This window comes from Salmo salar, chromosome ssa29 (genome assembly GCF_905237065.1).
Source record: "Salmo salar chromosome ssa29, Ssal_v3.1, whole genome shotgun sequence".
NCBI lineage: Eukaryota > Metazoa > Chordata > Actinopteri > Salmoniformes > Salmonidae > Salmo > Salmo salar.
In genome coordinates, this window is record NC_059470.1 from 21,714,673 (window position 1) to 21,735,062 (window position 20,390).

At 41.4% G+C, this 20,390-nt stretch overlaps 1 protein-coding gene across 12 annotated transcripts in view; it reads left to right on the forward strand.

Annotated features, from left to right (window-relative positions):
- Window positions 1-3,060: 3,060 nt before the first annotated feature.
- Window positions 3,061-20,390, forward strand: part of ptprma (protein tyrosine phosphatase receptor type Ma) — a 299,714-nt gene continuing 282,384 nt past the window's right edge. For 7 of the 12 annotated variants that reach the window (XM_045710836.1, XM_045710841.1, XM_045710835.1 and 4 more), the window contains exon 1: window positions 3,062-3,520. In XM_045710836.1, coding sequence (XP_045566792.1) covers window positions 3,448-3,520 — 73 coding nt within the window. In that variant the 5' untranslated portion in view covers window positions 3,062-3,447. Of the gene's footprint in view, window positions 3,521-20,390 lie in introns of all 12 variants that reach the window. The other 5 variants (XM_045710832.1, XM_045710833.1, XM_045710834.1 and 2 more) reach the window with 2 other exon arrangements.

A 20,390-nucleotide genomic window follows, 5' to 3' on the forward strand; every position in this document is an offset into this window, starting at 1 on the left:
TGCCATCCAGGACCTCTATACGAGTCGGTGTAAGAGGAAGGCCCAAAAAATTGTGAAAGACTCCAGCCACCTTAGTCATAGACTGTTCTCTCTGCCACCGCACGGGAAGCAGTACCGGAGCGCCAGGTCTAGGTCCAAGAGGCTTCTAAACAGCTTCTACCCCCAAGCCATAAGACTCCTGAACATCTAATCAAATGGCTACCCAGACTATTTTAGGTATTTTCTTAAAACTGCATTGTTGGTTAAGGGCTTGTAAATAAGCATTTCACTGTAAGGTCTACACCTTTTGTATTTGGTGCATGTGACAAATAAAATGTGATTTGATTTGATTACGTAGGGACCTCTTCAGTAGCTGACCACCACTACCAAGACCTGTGTCAAGATCAGTTACTTATCCCACCGGCCCTCCCCATAACCTCTATGTACAAATAAGAGAGCAGGTCTGGAATCAGTGTGGCAGGATAGGATGATTACACAACAGGATCACTGTGCTTTTACATGGTGGTCTATCTGGGGTGCGGGAGAAATAACGAGAAGGCAACTTGATTTAATGCTGATCGCTTTTATTAGAATGTCCAAAATGCGAACAGTGAAACAATTAATAAATCATGCCGCGAGAAGTACTGGATCCAGGCAAATAGGTGCCGGCAGGATCCGGCTCAAATTAAAAACTGGTAGTCTGGAAAGGCCTATGGCACGTGCATTTTGCAAGCATTACCTGCACATGGCCTTGCTGAAAACTCTCAACTCCACAATATAATGGAGTTGAGTGGCAATAAGTTGAAATTTTTCAGTTATTTATTCAAAGTGTTGTATTTATGTGATTGTCAGAGGCTGAGAAATTGGCGATTGAGCTAATGTGACATACTGGTAAGACCTAAAATGGTAACCGATATGAACGATGCCATGAGACATTTAGCTCTAACTTCGGAACACTATTGGCTATAAACTCAGTTCCAATTGCATCTTAACAATAATTCTCAACATGGTATAGAGACATTGACTGGAAGCTAAATTTGTATGTATATTTTTTCTACTTTATTTTCTTAAAGTAGCTACCACGCCTCCCTAGGGGCCAAAGCTGGGGTGGCTCCATATCTATATATTTCCAAGGTACATACAGCTGTACATACCTCTGTGCCAAATGTGGTGCTTTTATCACAAAGTGCACTATTGGGTCAACATTTTCATCTTAGCGCCACACCACTAGTATACAAAAGGGAGATTATTTATCATTCCTCCATATTAACACAGAAATCATGGTAAATCGTTTTTTTGGGCAAAACATTTTAAAATATATACTTTAATTAACTAAAGTTACTTTGAAAAATTAGTTCACTACATTCAAACTAAGTAAAAAATGATAATATGTAAATCTGAAGTGTTACAGACTAGAAATTGCAAGAACAGATCACTCTGTTCAGATGTTAACAGAATGTGTAATTTAGCCTATTAAACACAACAAATATGTTTCAAGTGAGAATTAGGCAGGTCTGATGCTGAACAACAAAGGAAATGATTTCCTACTTTACCCATATTTTATTTTAGCTAAGAAAAGCTGTGTGTAGTTCCACTAGTTAACTACACTGCTACATGTCAAAAAAGTAATTAACTACTGAAAACACTACCAAGATTTGAATTTAGTTCAACCACCACCAAGCTACTACAAAATGTAGTTAAATTACTAGTTGAACTACATGCAGTTCACTACTCCCCAACACTGTGTTAGGATGTAACTTTTTATGCCAGATGGGCATCTTTAAAAGCCGACTGGACTATTCTTAGGTCTTTGTTTGACATATTATAGGCCATCCTACACAGCGAAGTTTGCAAATAAATTCTCAGTACAGTATAAATCACACACACTTGATTAGCAATCCAATTTCTTAATTGTGTGACATATTGTATGCTCTGTCATTTTCTGATGAATGTGATGACACACAACTAACAAGAAGGCTAACATTCTTCCATCTAGAGACAGTCTAAAAGGCCTTTACCCTCAATCATTTGAAAAGCTATAGATCCAAATGTAAAATTCTCACAGATAGTGACTCCCCATTAAAATCTGTCGGTTTTGACACATTTCCTTCTGCTTCGTAAATCTTGCATAATTTTGGGAGAAATGATGTGCAGTTTGAACCAAAGAAGGGAGGAGCAGACATTCTCTCCAATTGGAAAATAAGGCTCAAGTTCAGTCAGTCAAGCGGTGCATGGTTTGAAATAATAAGTGGTGCTGTAGATGGGGGGGTCTTGCTTTACTCCATTCATTTTTTCTTATATATTTTTTGTGTCTTTTTTTGTTGTTGCTGTTCTCCATTTATTATGATGCTGATTTGACCATGTGTGGTGTCATGGTTAACATTGCTCTACAACTGAGCCACGGTCAACGTAGCAGTGAGGAGAGCAGTGACTGATGCCACGTTCAAGACAGACCACTCAGAACTCATCTTTCTATTTCCAAGTCGGAAATGTCTCAGTTTCCGAGTTGTCTTGAAAGTGGCATGACTCCCCTTTGATGTCATACAATTGGACAAAGGAGGTAAAATGTGCCATAGCCTACAATTATAACATAATAATAGGGTGTTCCGAGATATTTTTGTTTAGTTTGTTTATTTGCATAGAGCCAAAAAATTTAGTTCTGTCTTGCCTTCCCATTGCTGCGTTCACGTACTCATCGAAGCTTCCTATTTCCTAGGTATGATGTCGGAAATAGGACTTCGTTTAATTAATGTGCTTTTTGGTCGGAACAATTATTCACTAAGTTAGCTAGCTTGCTTAACATTGACAACATTATCAAACTACCCCATACAAACCTAATCAAAATTAGACTTAAAGTCATGCTAATTACGACGTAGTTTTATATCATATGATACTCAAATAAATTCGAAGCAATAAGATATACAAGATGCAAGGATTCTCCTATTAGGATCCTAAGGAATCTTCATTGGTGTGAAATGGCGCGCCCCTCCCTCGTTACAACGTATCAACAACAGCTGTGCTTGAAACCAGGTTTACAGAATCTGAAAGTGAAACTTTGACTCCACAGTTTAAAAACGGGTAGGCTAGGCTAAAATAGAATCTGTCGGTAGGTAAGTATTTCCCGCAAGAATTCTAGCAAATTGGGGGAAAGTACGAAAGAACCAATCACTCCATCTGGATACTGAAATGGAGCTCATAATGACGCTTCTATTGGAGCGCGCACTGTCTCGAGCTTTTCTCCGAGCTTAGTGACGTCAGTTACCTCCTGGCAGCTAGCGAAGTCACTATCTGAGTGGAGGCACTTGAAAGATACACAAGTAACCCAGTAGGAAAAGACAGACAGGGGAACACACCCAGTAGGTACCGGGCACGTTAACTGTAAAACGGAATATTTTCCTCTGTCACAGCGGCAGAGTAGAATTGATCTTACCCCGGAGCTGGGGGTAACGTTCGCGATACTCTACCGCAATGGATAGACTTTTAACTTGTCTAATTGCTGCGGGCAGCGTATTGCTTACAGTTCGAGGAGAAGTATTCAAAGGTAAGACTCATGATTTATTGTGTAGTGTATTTTGTTTGTTTTGTATTGCAAAAAGCCCAGGAATTTGAAGTAGCCTATGATAACGGGTCTGTCGCGCTCTCCGTCGAAGAACGCATTCCGAAGTTCGTTGTCTTGAGGGCAGTCCAGTGTCTAGCAGTACTGCATCCAAGTTTTCTGGCGAAAAGCCTGTAACGTTATAATGTTACTTCCTACGCATTTATTGTTCGACAGAGAAATTCGTTTATGGCTAGTTCGTATAGGGTTGTTTGATGTCCCTTTGATCAGTAAATAGCTCTAGTGTAAACAGACCGACGAGCCCCATCCCAGCGCATTGGAAACTTTTATAATGTAGTCAGCGCTGTGGTACGCTATAACACCAAATACCCTGTAGCAGAATGTCGAATCTTTCTTCCATTTTGGATTATGGCTGTACGCTGGCAAAATGGCAAATATTTACATAATTCATAACCACAATAGTTGTTGAATAGCTGTTAGGTACCCCTTGGCAGCTTGTTTTGGAGAGGGAAATGTTCTGTGCGCTACTTGGTTATTCATTTTGTCCTATGCTCCTGATGCTATTAATTTCACGTCCGTTTCAGGTTGGTTTACCATATATTTATTGAATGGAACATTGTCTAATCTACACCAAGGGTGACTGTCAGTCTGACACGGACTTGTCTGAAAAGTTTTGAGATCCTTTGAAAGCCTAAGCTTATCAAAGCAAGCCGTTACTTTTTATAGATGCTAATCTATTTTAAACTAGGGACGTCTAATAATCTAACTTCCTATTCCTGCTTCTTGAAATGGACTAATTCATTTAGCATATAATACCTATATTAATGTAGTGTCAAAAGTGTCATTGCATATTGGCAACATTCCAAAGTGAAGGGCTGGGCAATTGTGAGTGGAGCTCTACATCTACACATGGATTGTTATACAGGTGCTTTGACATTATCTAGATTGCCTGTGTTTTGAATGGAAGAGAGCTGCATTTCACACGTTTGAACTGTGGCTCATCTGAGCTTCATAGGAGGCATGTAACTATGCATACAGTAGGCAAGCAAACACATCTGTTTTTCCTCAGTCATGCTACAGTTGGCCATGCTTTTCTTACAGTAGATGTAATAATTAGGCTTAATGCCATTGGTATGTTGTTTTTAAGTTATGCATGGGAGGATGATGGTTGTTTTGTTCAATGTAATGAAAGGTATTTTTGGTTTTTGCCCTAATGTGGTAGGCAAACTAACTGGCCTATTTATTCAAATCTAATTTAAATTCAACACAACTTTATATATCTCCTTATGGGCAATTGGAGTAAGTTTTCTCACTCACGTTTGTATTCTAGATGATTGAGCCAGCCAAATATCTATTTTTGTAAAGGTTTCCATTTGTCTGGCACAATATTTTGAATTCCATATAATAAAAATGAATAAATCCACTATTAGACAGTGCGTCCATGCTATTTAACTACATCAGTAATCAGAGCATTTTCTGATGTTATGCATGTAAGTAGCCTTCCTACTAGCTTCTTGATTAGATCTGGGATCACATAACACTATCACTGCCTCTCAATGCCTTTACGTGTAATGCCTGGTGGTGGCAGCATTGTACATACCGCCACAAATGGCTCTCTTGAGATTCAGGATTTGGTCCGCAACCTCATCAAATAACTATTTCCACCGCCATCCATATTAAAAAGCACAAACAGTCAAATATTTGTTAAACAAAGAATGATTTTATAATGGAATGTAAATAACCATTTTGTTTACTTGCCAATCAGGGAGTACAAAACCAGCAGTGGAATTACAAATGCAAATTAAGTGAGCCTTTTTTAATTTAATGTACGTAGTAGTTGTTCTCCCAAAACGTTCAGTAATTGCAATCACATTCCCCACGTTTATTCCTGATCCTAGCACTGTTATTGGTGGCAACCATGCAAGGAGAGATTAATTTAAGGCGGTTGCATTCCCTGCTTGCATCAGTTAGTTATCCATGAAAAGTTAGACATACCACACGGAAAAGCCCATAGACATGCACTGAGTGATACACAGTAGACACAGATGGTTCAATGTTCAGTTTGGCAGTCAGTTCGAGCTGTCAAGGCAAACACTATATCATCAAAATATGTTTCTTGAAGTGAAGCCTGAATGGTTTTTCTCATGCTTTGCTGGAAGTAGGGCTAAATTGTTAGATTAATATGATAGTTTGTGCCCTTGGCTGAGCTTTGTGTGTTTGGACACAGCACAGTGCCTGGCTGGAGTAAGTGTCTGTAATGGACATTGTCTTGTGTGACCATTTTACCCAGGATATCCGCTGGCTCTCCCAGATGGATGGATACCCCTGCGCTGTTTCTTCCGTCCATTCACTGCTATAAATATATTTTTGTCGAGCTGCAGACCTTTGGTACATGCTGCATAATGCTCATTGTTCTTCTTGCTTGGACTCGGCTACACAGCCTTTCTGTGGACTGTTGCTGTGCCTCTTTTAACAATCCACTTTCAGATGATTTGCCTTGTCTTTGAAGACTGACTCCCAGCACACAAAGTAGTCAAATAGCTTGCTATAGAAACTGTAGAGTTACTGGTTCTTCATGTCGCCACATACAACCCAGACTGATGGAGTTTTGCTGGGGTATCTGCACCAGTGGAGAATGAAATTAAAATCTCCACCCTCATCCCAAGATGGAAGAGTTGCCCTAATAATGATAACACACCGTCAATAATTAACTGGGATTATTAATGTCCACTATTGCGTTTGTCATACACACCTAGGTAACCTGACACAAAGAAAGTCTTCCATGAAATTGCAACCCCCCTCCACCCCAAACCATTTTGCCTTCAAGCTATTCAGCCTTTGTGCATTTTTTTTTAGCATCTTTCTGATACTTGCTGAAGGCCTAGTGATGAATTCCAGTCTGCCTCGCTGTATTTGTTGTGGCTGTGCACGGCAAACATTTCCAGCATTCTCCGACTCTGCGTGCTGAGTTTTTTTTCCTTTCTCCACAGTCCACCACCCACTCGGAACTAGCTGTGCTTATAATCCTGATAGCAGGGTCAGGGCTTGACGTGAACCTTTTTAGTCACTTGTCCTTCTGATTTAAAAAAAAAATTAAGTTTTTTTTTTTTTACTTCTCGAAAGCTGAAATCGCTTATCCAAACAATAAAAAAGGTCTGTAAAACCATATTCCAAAAGGGTGACTGATTTTCTGTTCTTGCCCATAGACTAATTTCGCTCACATGCTATGGGAGGGATGAGAAGAATCATGACATGACAAAATATGTTTAGTGGAGCCACATATTTTTGAATGGCCTATTCCACTCTGGTGGAGCTGTAGCACGAAAGACAGGCCTAGGCTACTACACTGTCTGTGTGTGCTGACGCATGCAGGAGAGAGTGCCAGTCAACGAGCCTCATGTCTTGTGATGGGTAGTAAATCATCATGTGCTGCAGAGCAACTCTGCTGTCCTCAAAACTGGATAATTATAAACTGATTGGCAAGTTTGTCTCATCCTCCTCTCATATTAGGCCTAGGCTACTATGTGTTGTAGGTACAGTTGAAGTCGGAAGTTTACATACACTTAGGTTGGAGTCATTAAAACTTGTTTTTCAACCACTCCACAAATTTCTTGTTAAAACCTCTCTGGGATTGTTCGGGACGTGAGCGTCCCACCTCGCCAACAGCCAGTGAAATCTCATAATTAAAATTCCTCAAACATACAAGTATTATACACCATTTGAAAGAGAGACTTCTTGTTAATCCAGCCACAGTGTCCGATTTCGAAAAGGCTTTACGGCGAAAGAACACCATGCGATTATGTTAGGTCAGCGCCTAGCCACCGAAAACCATACAGTCATTTTCCAAAGAAAGAGAGGTGTCATAAGTCAGAAATGGCGTTAAAATTAATCACAAACCTTTGATCTTCATCTGATGGCACTCCCAGGACTCCATGTTAGACAATAAATGTATATTTTGTTCGATAAAGTTAATCTTTATATCCAAAAACCTAATTTGAAATTGGCGCGTTATGCTCAGAAATGCATTGTCTCAAACAAACATCCGGTGAAATTGCAGAGAGCCACATCAAATTACAGAAATACTCATCATAAACATTGATGAAAGATACAAGTGTTATACATAGGATTAAAGATAAACTTCTTGTTAATCCAGCCGCAGTGTCCGATTTCGAAAAGGCTTTACGGCGAAAGAACACCATGCGATTATGTTAGGTCAGCGCCTAGCCACAGAAAACCATACAGCCATTTTCCAACCAAGGAGAGGGGTCACAAAAGTCAGAATTAGTGTTAAAATTAGTCACTTACCTTTGATGATTATCTGATGGCACTCCCAGGTCTCCATGTTAGACAATTAAATGTTTGTTTAGTTCAATAAAGTTAATCTTTATTTCCAAATACCTCCTTTTTGTTCGCGCAGTTAGTCCAGTAATCCAAATGCACAAAGTCCAGACAAAGTCAAAAAAGTTAAATTTAAAGTTATTAGAAACATGTCAAATTATGTATATAATCAATCTTTAGGACGTTTTTATCATAAATCTTTAATAATATTCCAACCGGACAATTCCGTTGTCATTAGAAAGGAAAGAGAACGAGCGTGGCGCTCACGGCCATGCGCGAGACTAAACTAATGTCTTTCAGCTTGACCACTTGTTGAAACAGCTCTTATTCGATCCCCTTTCACAATACAAACCTGAAACAACTTCTAAAGACTGTTGACATCTACGGGAAACCTTAGGAAGTGCAATCTGACCCCACAGACACAGGATATTGGCAGGTTTTTTGCCTGCCATATGAGTTCTGTTATACTCATAGACATTATTTTAACAGTTTTGGAAACTTTAGTGTTTTCCATCCAAATCTACCAATTATATGTGGGCCTGAGTAGCAGGCAGTTTAATTTGGGCACGCTTTTCATTCAAAATTCCGAATGCTGCCGCCTATCCTAGTGAAGTTAACAAACTATAGTTTTGGCAAGTCGGTTAGAACATCTACTTTGTGCATGACACAAGTAATTTTTCCAACAGTTGTTTACAGATTATTTCACTTATAACTCACTGTATCACAATTCCAGTGGGTCAGAAGTTTACATACACTAAATTGACTGTGCCTTTTAAACAGCTCGGAAAATTCCAGAAAATGTCATGGCTTTAGAAGCTTCTGATAGGCTAATTGACATCATTTGAGTCAATTGGAGGTGTACCTGTGGATGTATTTCAAGGCCTACCTTCAAACTCGGTGCCTCTTTGCTTGACATCATGGAAAAATGAAATCAGTGAAGACCTCAGAAAAAACAAGTCTGGTTCATCCTTGAGAGCAATTTCCAAACCATGTTCATCTGTACAAACAATAGTACGCAAGTATAAACACCATGGGACCACGCAGCCGTCATACCTCTCAGGAAGGAGATGCGGTCTATCTCCTAGAGATGAACGTACTTTAGTGCAAAAAGTGCAAATCAATCCCAGAACAACAACAAAGGACCTTGGGAAGATGCTGGAGGAAACAAGTACAAAAGTATCAATATCCACAGTAAAATGAGTCCTATATCGCCATAACCTGAAAGGCCGCTCAGCAAGGAAGAAGCCTCTGCTCCAGAACCATCATAAAAAGCCAGACTACGGTTTGCAACTGCACATGGGGATAAAGATAATAGAAATGTCCTCTGGTCTGATGAAACAAAAATAGAACTGTTAGGTCATAATGACCATCGTTATGTTTGGAGGAAAAAGGGGGATGCTTGCAAGCCGAAGAACACCATCCCAACCGTGAAGCACGGGGTGGCAGCATCATGTTGTGGGGGTGATTTGCTGCAGGAGGGACTGGTGCACTTCTCAAAATAGATGGCATCATGAGGTGGGAAAATGATGTGGAAATATTGAAGCAACATCTCAAGACATCAGTCAGGAAGTTAAAGCTTGGTCGCAAATGGGTCTTCCAAATGGAAAATGACCTCAAGCATACTTCCAAAGTTGTGGCGAAATGGCTTAAGGACAACAAAATCAAGGTATTGGAGTGTGCAGAACTGAAAAAGCATGTGCGTTCAAGGTGGCCTACAAGCCTGACTTGGTTACACCAGCTCTGTCAGGAGAAATGGGCCAAAATTCACTCAACTTATTGTGTGAAGCTTGTGGAAGGCTGCCCAAAACGTTTGACCCAGGTTAAACAATTTAAAGGCAATGCTACCAAATACTAATTGAGTGTATGTGAACTTCTGACCCACTGGGAATGTGATGAAAGAAATACAAGCTGAAATAAATCATTCTCTCTACTATTATTCTGACATTACAATAAAGTGGTGATCCTAACTGACCTAAAACATGGAATTTTTTATAGGATTAAATGTCAGGAATTGTATTTGGCTAAGGTGTATGTAAACTTCCAACTTCAACTGTAGGTTGCACATTGCTAGATTAAAATAGGCCTATGTGAACTATGCATCTTTTCATAACATTTCCTCATGTGTCTCCTAAATTTAAAAAATATATATTTTTGACATTAGATTTTTCCATCTTGGTATAGTTTGCTCAATTTCACTTCTTGTCATTCAAAATAAATCTGTGATTGAGAATAGCATAGACTCCGAATTTCATAATTATTCCCATTTTGAAAGCTTCAACTTTTGGACATTTAATAACTTCTTTTTTTTGAATCGTTTGGAAAATGCTCTTAATTTGTCTTTTAATGCTTTTATGATATTTCAATCAGTAGGATTAGGCTTTTTGGTTGTTTGGTTTGCAAGGATGGATTATTAATTTAAAAAAATCAGCCTCGCATGCATGCATCATTTCACTTATAATGCTTTGCTCAACTATACGTTTTTTTTTTCAAATTTCGCAATAGATTTTTATATTTTGCTATTGTTTTTTCTATCGCTCTTATTTTTTACCTTAAGCCTCCCATGTTTTTGTTTTTTATTCAAAAACATCTTAAGCTTTTGATCATGAAATAGTGCATTAGGACAACTCTAGCATATATTAACCTGAAAGTGGCTTAATAGGAGTGTCTGCTATAAAAGTAGACTTTGGCTATAGGCCCAGATCATTTGCGAGAGAGAAGGAAAAAAAGAATAATACTATTCTGACCAGATATTTTGTTAGACTCAGCTCTGTCTACATTGTTATTTTGCTGTGTGTGTGTGTGTGTTATAGTAATAGGCCAGGGATCATCAACTAGATTCAGCCACAGGCCATTTTTATTTATTTAAAACATTTTTGCTTGCGCGGATGGTCAGGGGGCCAGAACATAATTACAAATAATTTGTAAACTCCAAATTGACCGAAAGAAGCCCAAACGGATATAATATTTGGCTAAAACATAATAATTTCAAACATTGCTTACATTTGTATATGATCACGTGTCTCTATTATGCGTGAGGATACTTGGGAACAGATTTCACAAATTAAAATTACTTGGCGCTGATTTCCTGGTGTTTTTACAGGCTCTTTTATGTCCACAATGAAAATGTTAGATAACAATTTAATTTTGCTCAGAACTTGGGGGGCCAAATAAAACCACCCGCGAGCAGCCAGTTGGGGGAACCCTAAAATATGCTATATCAAATAGGAATATAGACAATTTACTCAATGTCAACTATGCACTGCCCTGCTTTGATATCGTGATTTGTGTCTTTTACATTTTTTTTTACTTCGGACAACTGAAATATATAATCTGGTTGTCCGAACAATAAAAACATGCTTGTTTTGGTTAAGTTCAGCTAGAGCTTTCTCATTTAACTCTGTTTTCTTCAATTTTTGTGACAAATGAACACTACCTGGACCAGCCAGTGTTATAGTTTAAAGTGCACAGGTATAGACAGTATAATTACCCGTTAGAAGAGATGCTGAGCAAACAGGACCCCCTCTAATTAAACTCAGCTCTTCTGGAGGCAGAGAGAGGGGGGACACAGGGAAAGGCTGGATAACTCCTGAATCAGCCAGCACCGCCATACAGTGAGGGCAATAGGGAGACCAGGTGGTCCAGTCAGCGACTTGCGCTGCACACCACTGTCAGGTTTAACGAACCGCTGAGACTAAAAGAAGCTCTCGTATGATTACATATTCATTATTCCGATGGATAAAGGTGTTTACCGAATCTCGCTAGAGGCCTTTCTAGGTGACTGTGTCAGTCTAAGCGCTCAGGAAAACAACTAATTAATTCACCAAGGACTACCCCTGCCCCACTTCCAAGCCAATAGCATAGGACTTCTACTACTACTACTAGGATGTTGTTACGTACTGTAGGCTGGGTATAGGCTGTCCTCAGGAGTGTGTGTTTGTGGTTTGTTTTTTTCCCTGCTTCCCTGTATGTTGTTTTTCTGGAAGAGGAACCAGGTTACAGGAAGGGTGGCAGGTTAGTACACTGCTGCAGCGCCTCTTCTCTGTGTCCCTGCCTTGCATATATGAGAATATGACCACAGGCAAATCTCTCCATTACTGTCATCCTGCATCTGTGGCACTCTGGAGTCGTCATTATGGGTCATTAACAGTTTTGGGCCACGGTGTTCTTTTCAGTCATGTTCTTCTCCAACTTGTTTCTTGGATGAGTGATTTTTATTCCCCTGTATTGTGTTATTTTTAATAGTTGCCAAACCCTGATGCCCAGCACTAATCCCCATTTATTTCTGTTTCGGTATAAATATTTGCTCAGAATGCAAGGACCATGTAGTGACAATTTATACATTTTATTTTTTATGTTTTAATTATTTCCCTTACTTTTCACTTATTCCGCTGGCATTTATTGCAAAGCAAGCAGAAGGGATTTTTTTTTAAATGAATGAGTCTTTGTTAGTCATTTTAATTGGGGACGTTAAAAGGGGCAGCATTGCGTACCGGCTGGTCTTTAGCTCTGCAGCGTGGTGAACTGTTTGGATGTTGACTGCTGACATTTTTGGCTTAGCGTTGCTTTTCAAACTGAATTCCACCCCATTAGCAGAAGTTTGTCACATTCATCATCCCATTTGTCCTGGGTTCTCTCCATGTCTGAAAGACTTAATCAGCCATCTTGTCAATGGTAAAGAGACACCGATTAGAGTGAGACTGATGGAAAATGACAAGATGGAACTAAATAGCCAAGCTGTGTGTGGCCTTTATGGTTTACCCTAGATCTCCCAGCTTTTTTTCTCTCATACATTTTTTTGAAAATACAAAAAAATGCTGATCCATATTAAGTTTGAAAATCTCCATGCCTTTTTGTCACAGAGCAGCATTTTTGAAGTGTTTGACCTCTGTCCTAGTGTCAAACCCAAATCATATGACTTTAATAGCTCACAGCCTGTTCTCAAGGCCTTCGTCTTAAGCCAATTTAGGTTTACGCTGTGTTGGGCTGAGTGCCACGGCCCTGAGCAGGGTGAGACTGGCTCAAGGAGGAACATTTAATGGTATTAATGGTCCCATCAGCATGTGGTCACATTGAAACTGTCAGCTCTCAGGGGCCCACTGGAAACACCAACGGGGGAGAGAAAAAACAGCTATGAAACCAAAACCAGGCAAAAACATCTCTTGTAGTAGAAGCTTGTTGAAGTCGCGTTAGTCTGTTAGGTCTTTACTTGAGGTTTTAGCAATTTAAATAACCAGCTTTAATGTGTGTATGTCAACCCCCCCCACCCCCCCACCGGCGAATAACCTTTTTTTTTATTGAACATGCAACTGTGCCAGACCTCCGACTATATTAACACGAGGCGTTGTTAAACACAGTTTATTGGAATCCAGGACTAGACGTTCTCGGTCTTAGCCGTCACCCTAATTATTTTTTCCACCAACCCTGCGACAGCAGCAAAATCTTCCCCAAATATAGATAATGAAAGGATTTAAAGAAGAAACGGCTCCTATGAAAAGCAGTCAAAGCTCTGCTACTAGTTGTGATGCATTTTACGGTTGATCTTAAAGTCGCACCAAGCCACTGGAGGGGCCCGCATGTCTTCAAGTGGTCGGAGAACTTCTACAAATCAGATTTAGAGGAGGCTTAAAAACCCTAGCACGATAGGGGAGAGGCGTTCTGCGAACAGACGCCACAAGGGGAACATTGAGGTACGAGCTTGCTGAATGTGCAAGTACAATCTTAGAGGGATTAATCGATATGAGGGTCACCGGCTCGCTGTATTAAATAATGTTGTCTTTCAGTTGCACACAAACCGTCCTAATCCCATAGCCGCCAGCCCTGTCTCAACACATGGTGGACAGATATTAAAACAGGCCAATATTAAATCCAGGCCAGCACAAACCTTAAGCCAAGGGAAAATGATATGGCTTAAGAATACACCCGGCAATCAGACAGACCTCTCTCCACAGGTCAGAGGAATTAAGGGGTCATCTAAATTATAATCTCGCAAAGAAGAGGGGGGCTCCAACAAAAACTCTTCAGCTGTAGCCTCCTCACCGAAGGATTGTGATGAATTAGCATTGTGTTTAAGATGCAGATTTAACATTTACTGGAACACGCTGAAATATGCACATATCACATATTAGATTCCTCAGCGGTATGTACTTTCCTCACTCCAAGTTGAGTGGATTCCACACAGTGTAGGAAGGCCTCTGGAAATTTTCAAAAATCTTGAAATATGTTTTCAAAGGAGTGGAATGTAAATATTTTATTGGGGTATTATAATTCCATCTTTATCATAATTATCATAACAGCTGTCCTTGGAGCTTGTCCACGAGTGCTGCTGTGCTTTATTATAATATCTGTGTGAGTTAAAGTGAGGGAGATGAAACGGAAAGCCATTAAACACCACAGGCAGTAATGGGGAGAAGTGGTTAGGGAATTGGATATGTGAACAGCAGCACGCTGCCCGAAGGGGACAGAACTGCTCTCTTTATCCCCGGGAAAGGTACTTAACCTATATTGCAACTGTAAATATTCATAAGTGGGTAATACGTAAAATGTGGAGTTAGACTCAACACATATCTAACATTAACTTTAAGGAAATGGAGTATGAAATGAAGTCACTTTAAAGTGACATCAATCTTGTGACTGGGTTTGACTGGGTTTGGGGCCTATCTCCCTGCGTGTATTTATTTACACGCGGTCGAGATTTGGTGTTGGTGTTGTTGGAGTCATTTCTGAGCCTGTTTATGAGTGTGGTGAGTTTTTGGGTCAGTGTCTGCCCTGCTCCTGTCCTCCATGTGTAGCTGTAAGTATTTCTGGAAATAATGAAGTGGTTACCCCGGGGTGGCGGCAGCAGCTCCTTTACCTCCCATATTTCATCCAGGCTCTGATTGATGAGGTTCTATATGTATGTCATCCGTTTAGATGGGGGAGAAAGTGAGGGGCACATTTTTCAAGAAACGTCCGACAAGCCCCCAGTGGGTTGTTCAATGTTAAGTGAGGTTAACAGAACGCTTAAAATTAGAGCACTGTGAGCCTTATAGGGGCTAAACTAGTTATGAAGTTGGGCAAAGGGCAAAACCAAAGCAGACCAGGTTTCTTGAAGAGATGGCATGTGTTTTCTGTTGCAAATGGGAAGGTAGGCTATAACTTCCTATTGATTGATGGACACTATGGGCAATCTTCCTGAAAAAGGATCTTTACTTTTGCTTTAGTGTTTTTAGACACTTCACTTACCAATCAGGATTGGAGCAGTGCTATAAATGCAGACTTTAGCATGAAAATGCTTTTCCAAATATCCATATGGGTTCCAACTCTACACCCTCAAGGAAAACAAAGAATGATGGATAGGAGAACTTATATTGGGATACACAAAGTATCCCACTAGTAGCAGCACTGCTAGATTCTGGACAGCTAGGCTCCTGTGGGGAAGTGGAAGGGTTTTACATTAAGATTCTGGATTTTCCCTTCTTAGACCCAACAAATTGATGGCAACCTAGTCCCAACAAAGCATTGTTCTTCCAGCAGATTTCCCCAATAGAAGTTTATCTCTCCATGATAACCAACCCAGCTCCGCCACCAGTGCATTACCTCACTGGTAGCTCCACGAGGTTCACTGGTAGCTCCACGAGGTTCACTGGTAGCTCCACGAGGTTCACTGAGAAAGCTCGGAAGCACAAAATAAGCCCCCCCCAAAAGAAGATAAATGAGGCAAATCTCAAATGGCCAAAATCCAGTTGAATCCAATTTGGCCAAATCCTTGCTGCTTGGTTTTCAGATCGGTCTAAAAACACACTGTGTGGCATTGCTCGGCTGATATACCAAAGTCTTGTTTTGTTTTCTTAATCTTCCTCAAGTTTTGCTTTCTAATCCCCCTAATCCTCACACTAAACAGAAAAACAAATGGTCTATACCCAGACAGAAAAAACACAGCTTGTGAAAGTTTTTTTCTCCGGCCTTTTGTGCAGTAATATCAGAGGAGATGGATGCTCTCTGATGATTCAGTAAGACAGACAACTGTTCATATTGTAGGTTGACTCTTGACTGCCAAACTGGGAGATTGGAGGCTGGCTGGCAGGGTAGCACAGCCTTGTATGCAGAAAGACAGACAGGGAGACAGAGGGGTCTTAGATGGTTACATGGACTGCTTTGCGATTGAGATTGACAGATGGGGAGGCAGGCAGGCCAATAGACAGTCAGCGAGGGGAATAGGGTAGGAGGCAGAGACGGGCAGGCAGGGCTGGTGGCAGGAGGCAGAGCCCCGGGCCTTTCCAGAGGCACTGCATTAACAGGGACAGAGCTGGGAGGGGGGTGGGGTTCCATCTCAGAACTACTACTGCTCCTCCAGGACTAACCCCCTCACACCCAGCCCTGCCAAGTCTGCGACACGTCAACTCATCTGGGGAGAGCTCTCCAGCATGGAGCCTCCCTCATGGATGTCTTGGTAGAGATGTGGTACTGTGTTTTCACAGGTGTCGTCTCACCTTTCAGTGTATTTGTCATCGGGGGGGGGGGGGGTTGCGTTGGTCTAGTGGTCTGATTCGCAACCTGGCGTGTCAACAGCTAAATCTGTCCAGCGTTTAGAGCCAGCACAGAGTGCTGCATTAACAACGTTCTGTATCAGAGACAATGTCTTGTCTCTACTCCAGGCGTAGGTATGTTTCACTGGCTTGGTAATAAAGTGCATAAACTGGGTCATTGACCCCGCCCACCCCACCATCCCCTTGCCTGAAGTGTTGACATTGCAGCCCCCAAAGAGAACCCAGCAGGCAGCGAACTCTCTCATCCTCACCCGATGCCCATCTAAACCCAGACAGCTCTCAACCCAGCCTTTCCAGATGGGGGGGCATGAGGGGGACAGACTGAGGATTTGTTGTTGCTAGCTTTTGCTAACTCACTAAAACCACTGCGACCTAATAAGCCCTCTCTCTCCTCTCTTCCCCACGACTCCTCTCTAACCATTTTACGGAGCTAAGTGCGCAGCAATCCAGAGGTGATTGGGCGTAATCCTTTAGCATGGGGGAATATTGTGTGTGGAAGTGAGTGCTGCCGAGTGTTGAGATGCAGCAAGGCAAGTAATGAAGGCATGTGTTTACCTATAATTCCCTTCACCCAGGGAGATGGATTAGTGCGAACGGAGCGCTTGTTGTCAGATTTCTTAAGTTGCCTTCAAGTATGAAGCCCCCTCCTCGGCCCCCGCGGAGGATTTTTACTGTGCCGGGCCTGAATAGGGGGGTCTTTCATGCCTAATAGTCCAGAGACTGACTTTTTGTCCCCCCCTGCCCCGGCAGCCATTATAGCCCTCTTTAGTCACCAGAGGAGAGGCAACATCAAACAGCAGGAATCGCCTCGTACTGTAAAGCTCCCGGGCTCCGCCAAGCATTGCACACACATGCTACTTTTCAACTGGAACACCGGTGTTACACTCGTGTATACAACCCTTATTGTTATACTAGGGACATTGTTTCCATAGCGAGGGCTGACAGTGAGGACTTGTGAATAGGGCTGTTACGGTGGAGAGCCAGCTGCTCATAGCTGGTTGATTCATTGAATGAAAATAAGTGTTGCTATAAGCCCATGTTGTGGAACATTTCTATAGGCTATGCAATTGCGTGAGAGAACAGTGGTTTGATGGCCTCTATTAAAAAGAGAATCCGATCAGCTTTCAATAGGCTAGGAGTACTATATTGATTAGTTAATATTAAAGACATTGCTTTACAACCGGAGTAGCCTACCTGGCTGGCATGACAATGAACCGTGGGAAAAGCGTCCTCCATTCGCTATTCAAATGCAAACGGATGTCTTTTCCCCCTGCCCCTCAGGTGCATGTTAATGGCCCATTCTAACTCCAAAACAAATTTCACACACATTATTTAGTATATGTAAGGACATGATTAAATTGAGAATCGTCTGAGTGAGAATATTATCACTTGTGAATGATGCCCAGCGTGTGCAGTCTAAGGCAAGAAACGGTGCATGCAACTTTTTCAAATCCTAGTGGCATACATCATGTATACATCATGTACATCATACATCATGTACTGTAGCCAAGCCCATAGGCCTATATGTTTTGAAAAGGTTTGCATCACAACTGAAGTGGCCAAATAACTCTAAGAGTAGCTAATGCTGGGCGATATGGCCTCAGTATCATATCACCATTTTTTTTCCATTTCTTTACGGTATTTTATGTTTTGAATAACACAAGTTGTAGATGTGCTTTATGAGTAGTGTGTGACCCTAGGGTGGCACCACATACATTCTAACATAAGGATGACTCTGAATATGCTTTTCTGTTCTTCTGAAATAGTCTACATTTTCTTAATATCATAAAGTTTCTTTAGACCTGCCGAAAATAAATGATGGATTTATTGTGATGGTGTAGGCTAAAGTTAATGGCTTTATTAGACATTTTAAAGTATAGATGTTTCAAAGGTATCAGTGGCTTGTAGGCTATGCGTGGAAGCCCGGAGATGCTAAACGTGTATGTTAATTAAGTCAATTACCGTGAGACCAGCAGTTATTTGCATGACATTTACTGGCTGACAAAATTTCATGACAGCCACTGCCCCGCTTGTGAAGAGCAGAGTCAACAACCTCAGCATAATCAAAAGTTGCTTTGTGAGAAGGTGTTAAAGTTCAAAGTTAGCCATTGTTATGTAAATGCCAGCTGAAAAGTACCAGTGGCCTGGCTTTGGCCCCAAGTGAGAGTAGGTTCGCTGGAGCCATAAATTTAACAGTTTATTTAACTAGGCACATCAGTTAAGAACAAATTCTTATTTACAATGATGGCCTAGGAACAGTGGGTTAACTGCCTTGTTCAGGGGTAGAATGCCAGATTCGATCTAGCAACCTTTCGGTTACTGATCCAACGCTCTAACCACTAGGCTACCTGCCGCCCCAATAGAAACAGAGAAGTTTGATCTTTTTGGGTAAAACACTGAGGTAAATCCTGAATGGAAATGCGCCAACAGACAAACCGGTACATATTAACACTCATAATAAACACACGCAGGCACATATCGATGCACTGCACACTCAAACACAATCTGCCCCATAAATTATTTAGGGGCCTCTGGCGGAATGTGACAAACATTTCAACCACCCTCTGCTCCACCCCCGCCCCCTCAATCCTCATTCTCACCCCCACCCCTCTCTCATCAGGATACAGCAGTACAACACATTCCACCCAGCTCAACCCCCCACCCCCCCACATCTCCCTGGGACCTATAACCCTGTGTGCCCCTCCATCCACCTGCAGGCCCGCTACCTCCAGTGGAATGGTGTGTGTGTGTGGTATTCTGTCTCTCTGTGACCGCCGATAACTAATCGTCCTTTTTTTTTTATTTTTACCCCCTTTTTTTTTCGTGATATCCAATTGGTAGTTAGTCTTGTCTCATCGCTGCAACTCCCGTACCGACTCGGAGAGGCGAAGGTCGAGAGCCGTGCGTCCTCCAAAACAACCCTGCCAAGCTGCACTGCTTCTTGACACATTGCTCGCTCAACCCAGCCGCACCAATGTGTTGGAGGAAACGCCGTACACCTGTCGACGGTGCAATGTGCCCGGCCTGCCACACTGCAATGCAGTGCCTTTGATCGCCGCGCCACTCAGGAGGCCCAACTTGAGAACAAAGTTGACGACAAATACAAAATTGCCAATGTATAAAAATATGCTTCAAATGAAAACCGAGATGACTGCATTACAATATAAACAGTAGGCCACAGTGTAGCCTAACGTGTGCAAATCTGTGATTTAGTGCATTTTTATTGGGTAAGCATTAGAATAAGCCCCTCAATATTTGCCGCCGTAGGTGCTATTAATCTCTCTAAGAGCTGATCCGTCATCAGTATTGTAAAATATTTCTAATGTTAAGGAAAGCTGTTGAGAAAGCTGATTTGAGAGCAGCACTCCCTTTCGATCCTATCAGTATCGACACATGCTCCAACGATACACTTGGCAACTGTTCTTTTTGCGTAATGTTTTGGGAAACACATGTTACATCTTTGGTCGTTGTAGGAAAGATGCATTGTTAAAACACTTGTAAGACTAAATTCTATTGGGAAACCGGGCCCTGGTTGCTAAAATTCGAATAGTTCGGCTAATTTCAGTTTTTGACAAAACAAGCGACCGAGTGTAGAGAATCATTGTACCATCTGAACCACTGTGAAATATATTTTCAATAACCAAAAGTATTGTATTTTCAGCTGTTTGAAGCTGATGGACAAAACTGAAAACAAAATGCTGCAAAACGTAGAATAGCGCACATAGAACGTAACTACTTCGTACACTTGCTTACACTTTTCTGTGCATTTGGTCGGGTTGCTCAAAAAGTTCCATCCAGTATTTCAGCTTTAAAGCTCTTAGCAAGGTGCAAAGACCTAGACACTGATAGGCTCTCCTCTCGCCACCTGGCCCTTTCTTCCCGCTCTAGTAAAGGAGAGGAGGAATCAAAATCCTCTTTCTTCTCCTTTTGCCTTTTCATTTCCCCTCCATCTAAATCCTGCTCTTAAGCTCCCGGGTGGTGGGGGGAAAAAA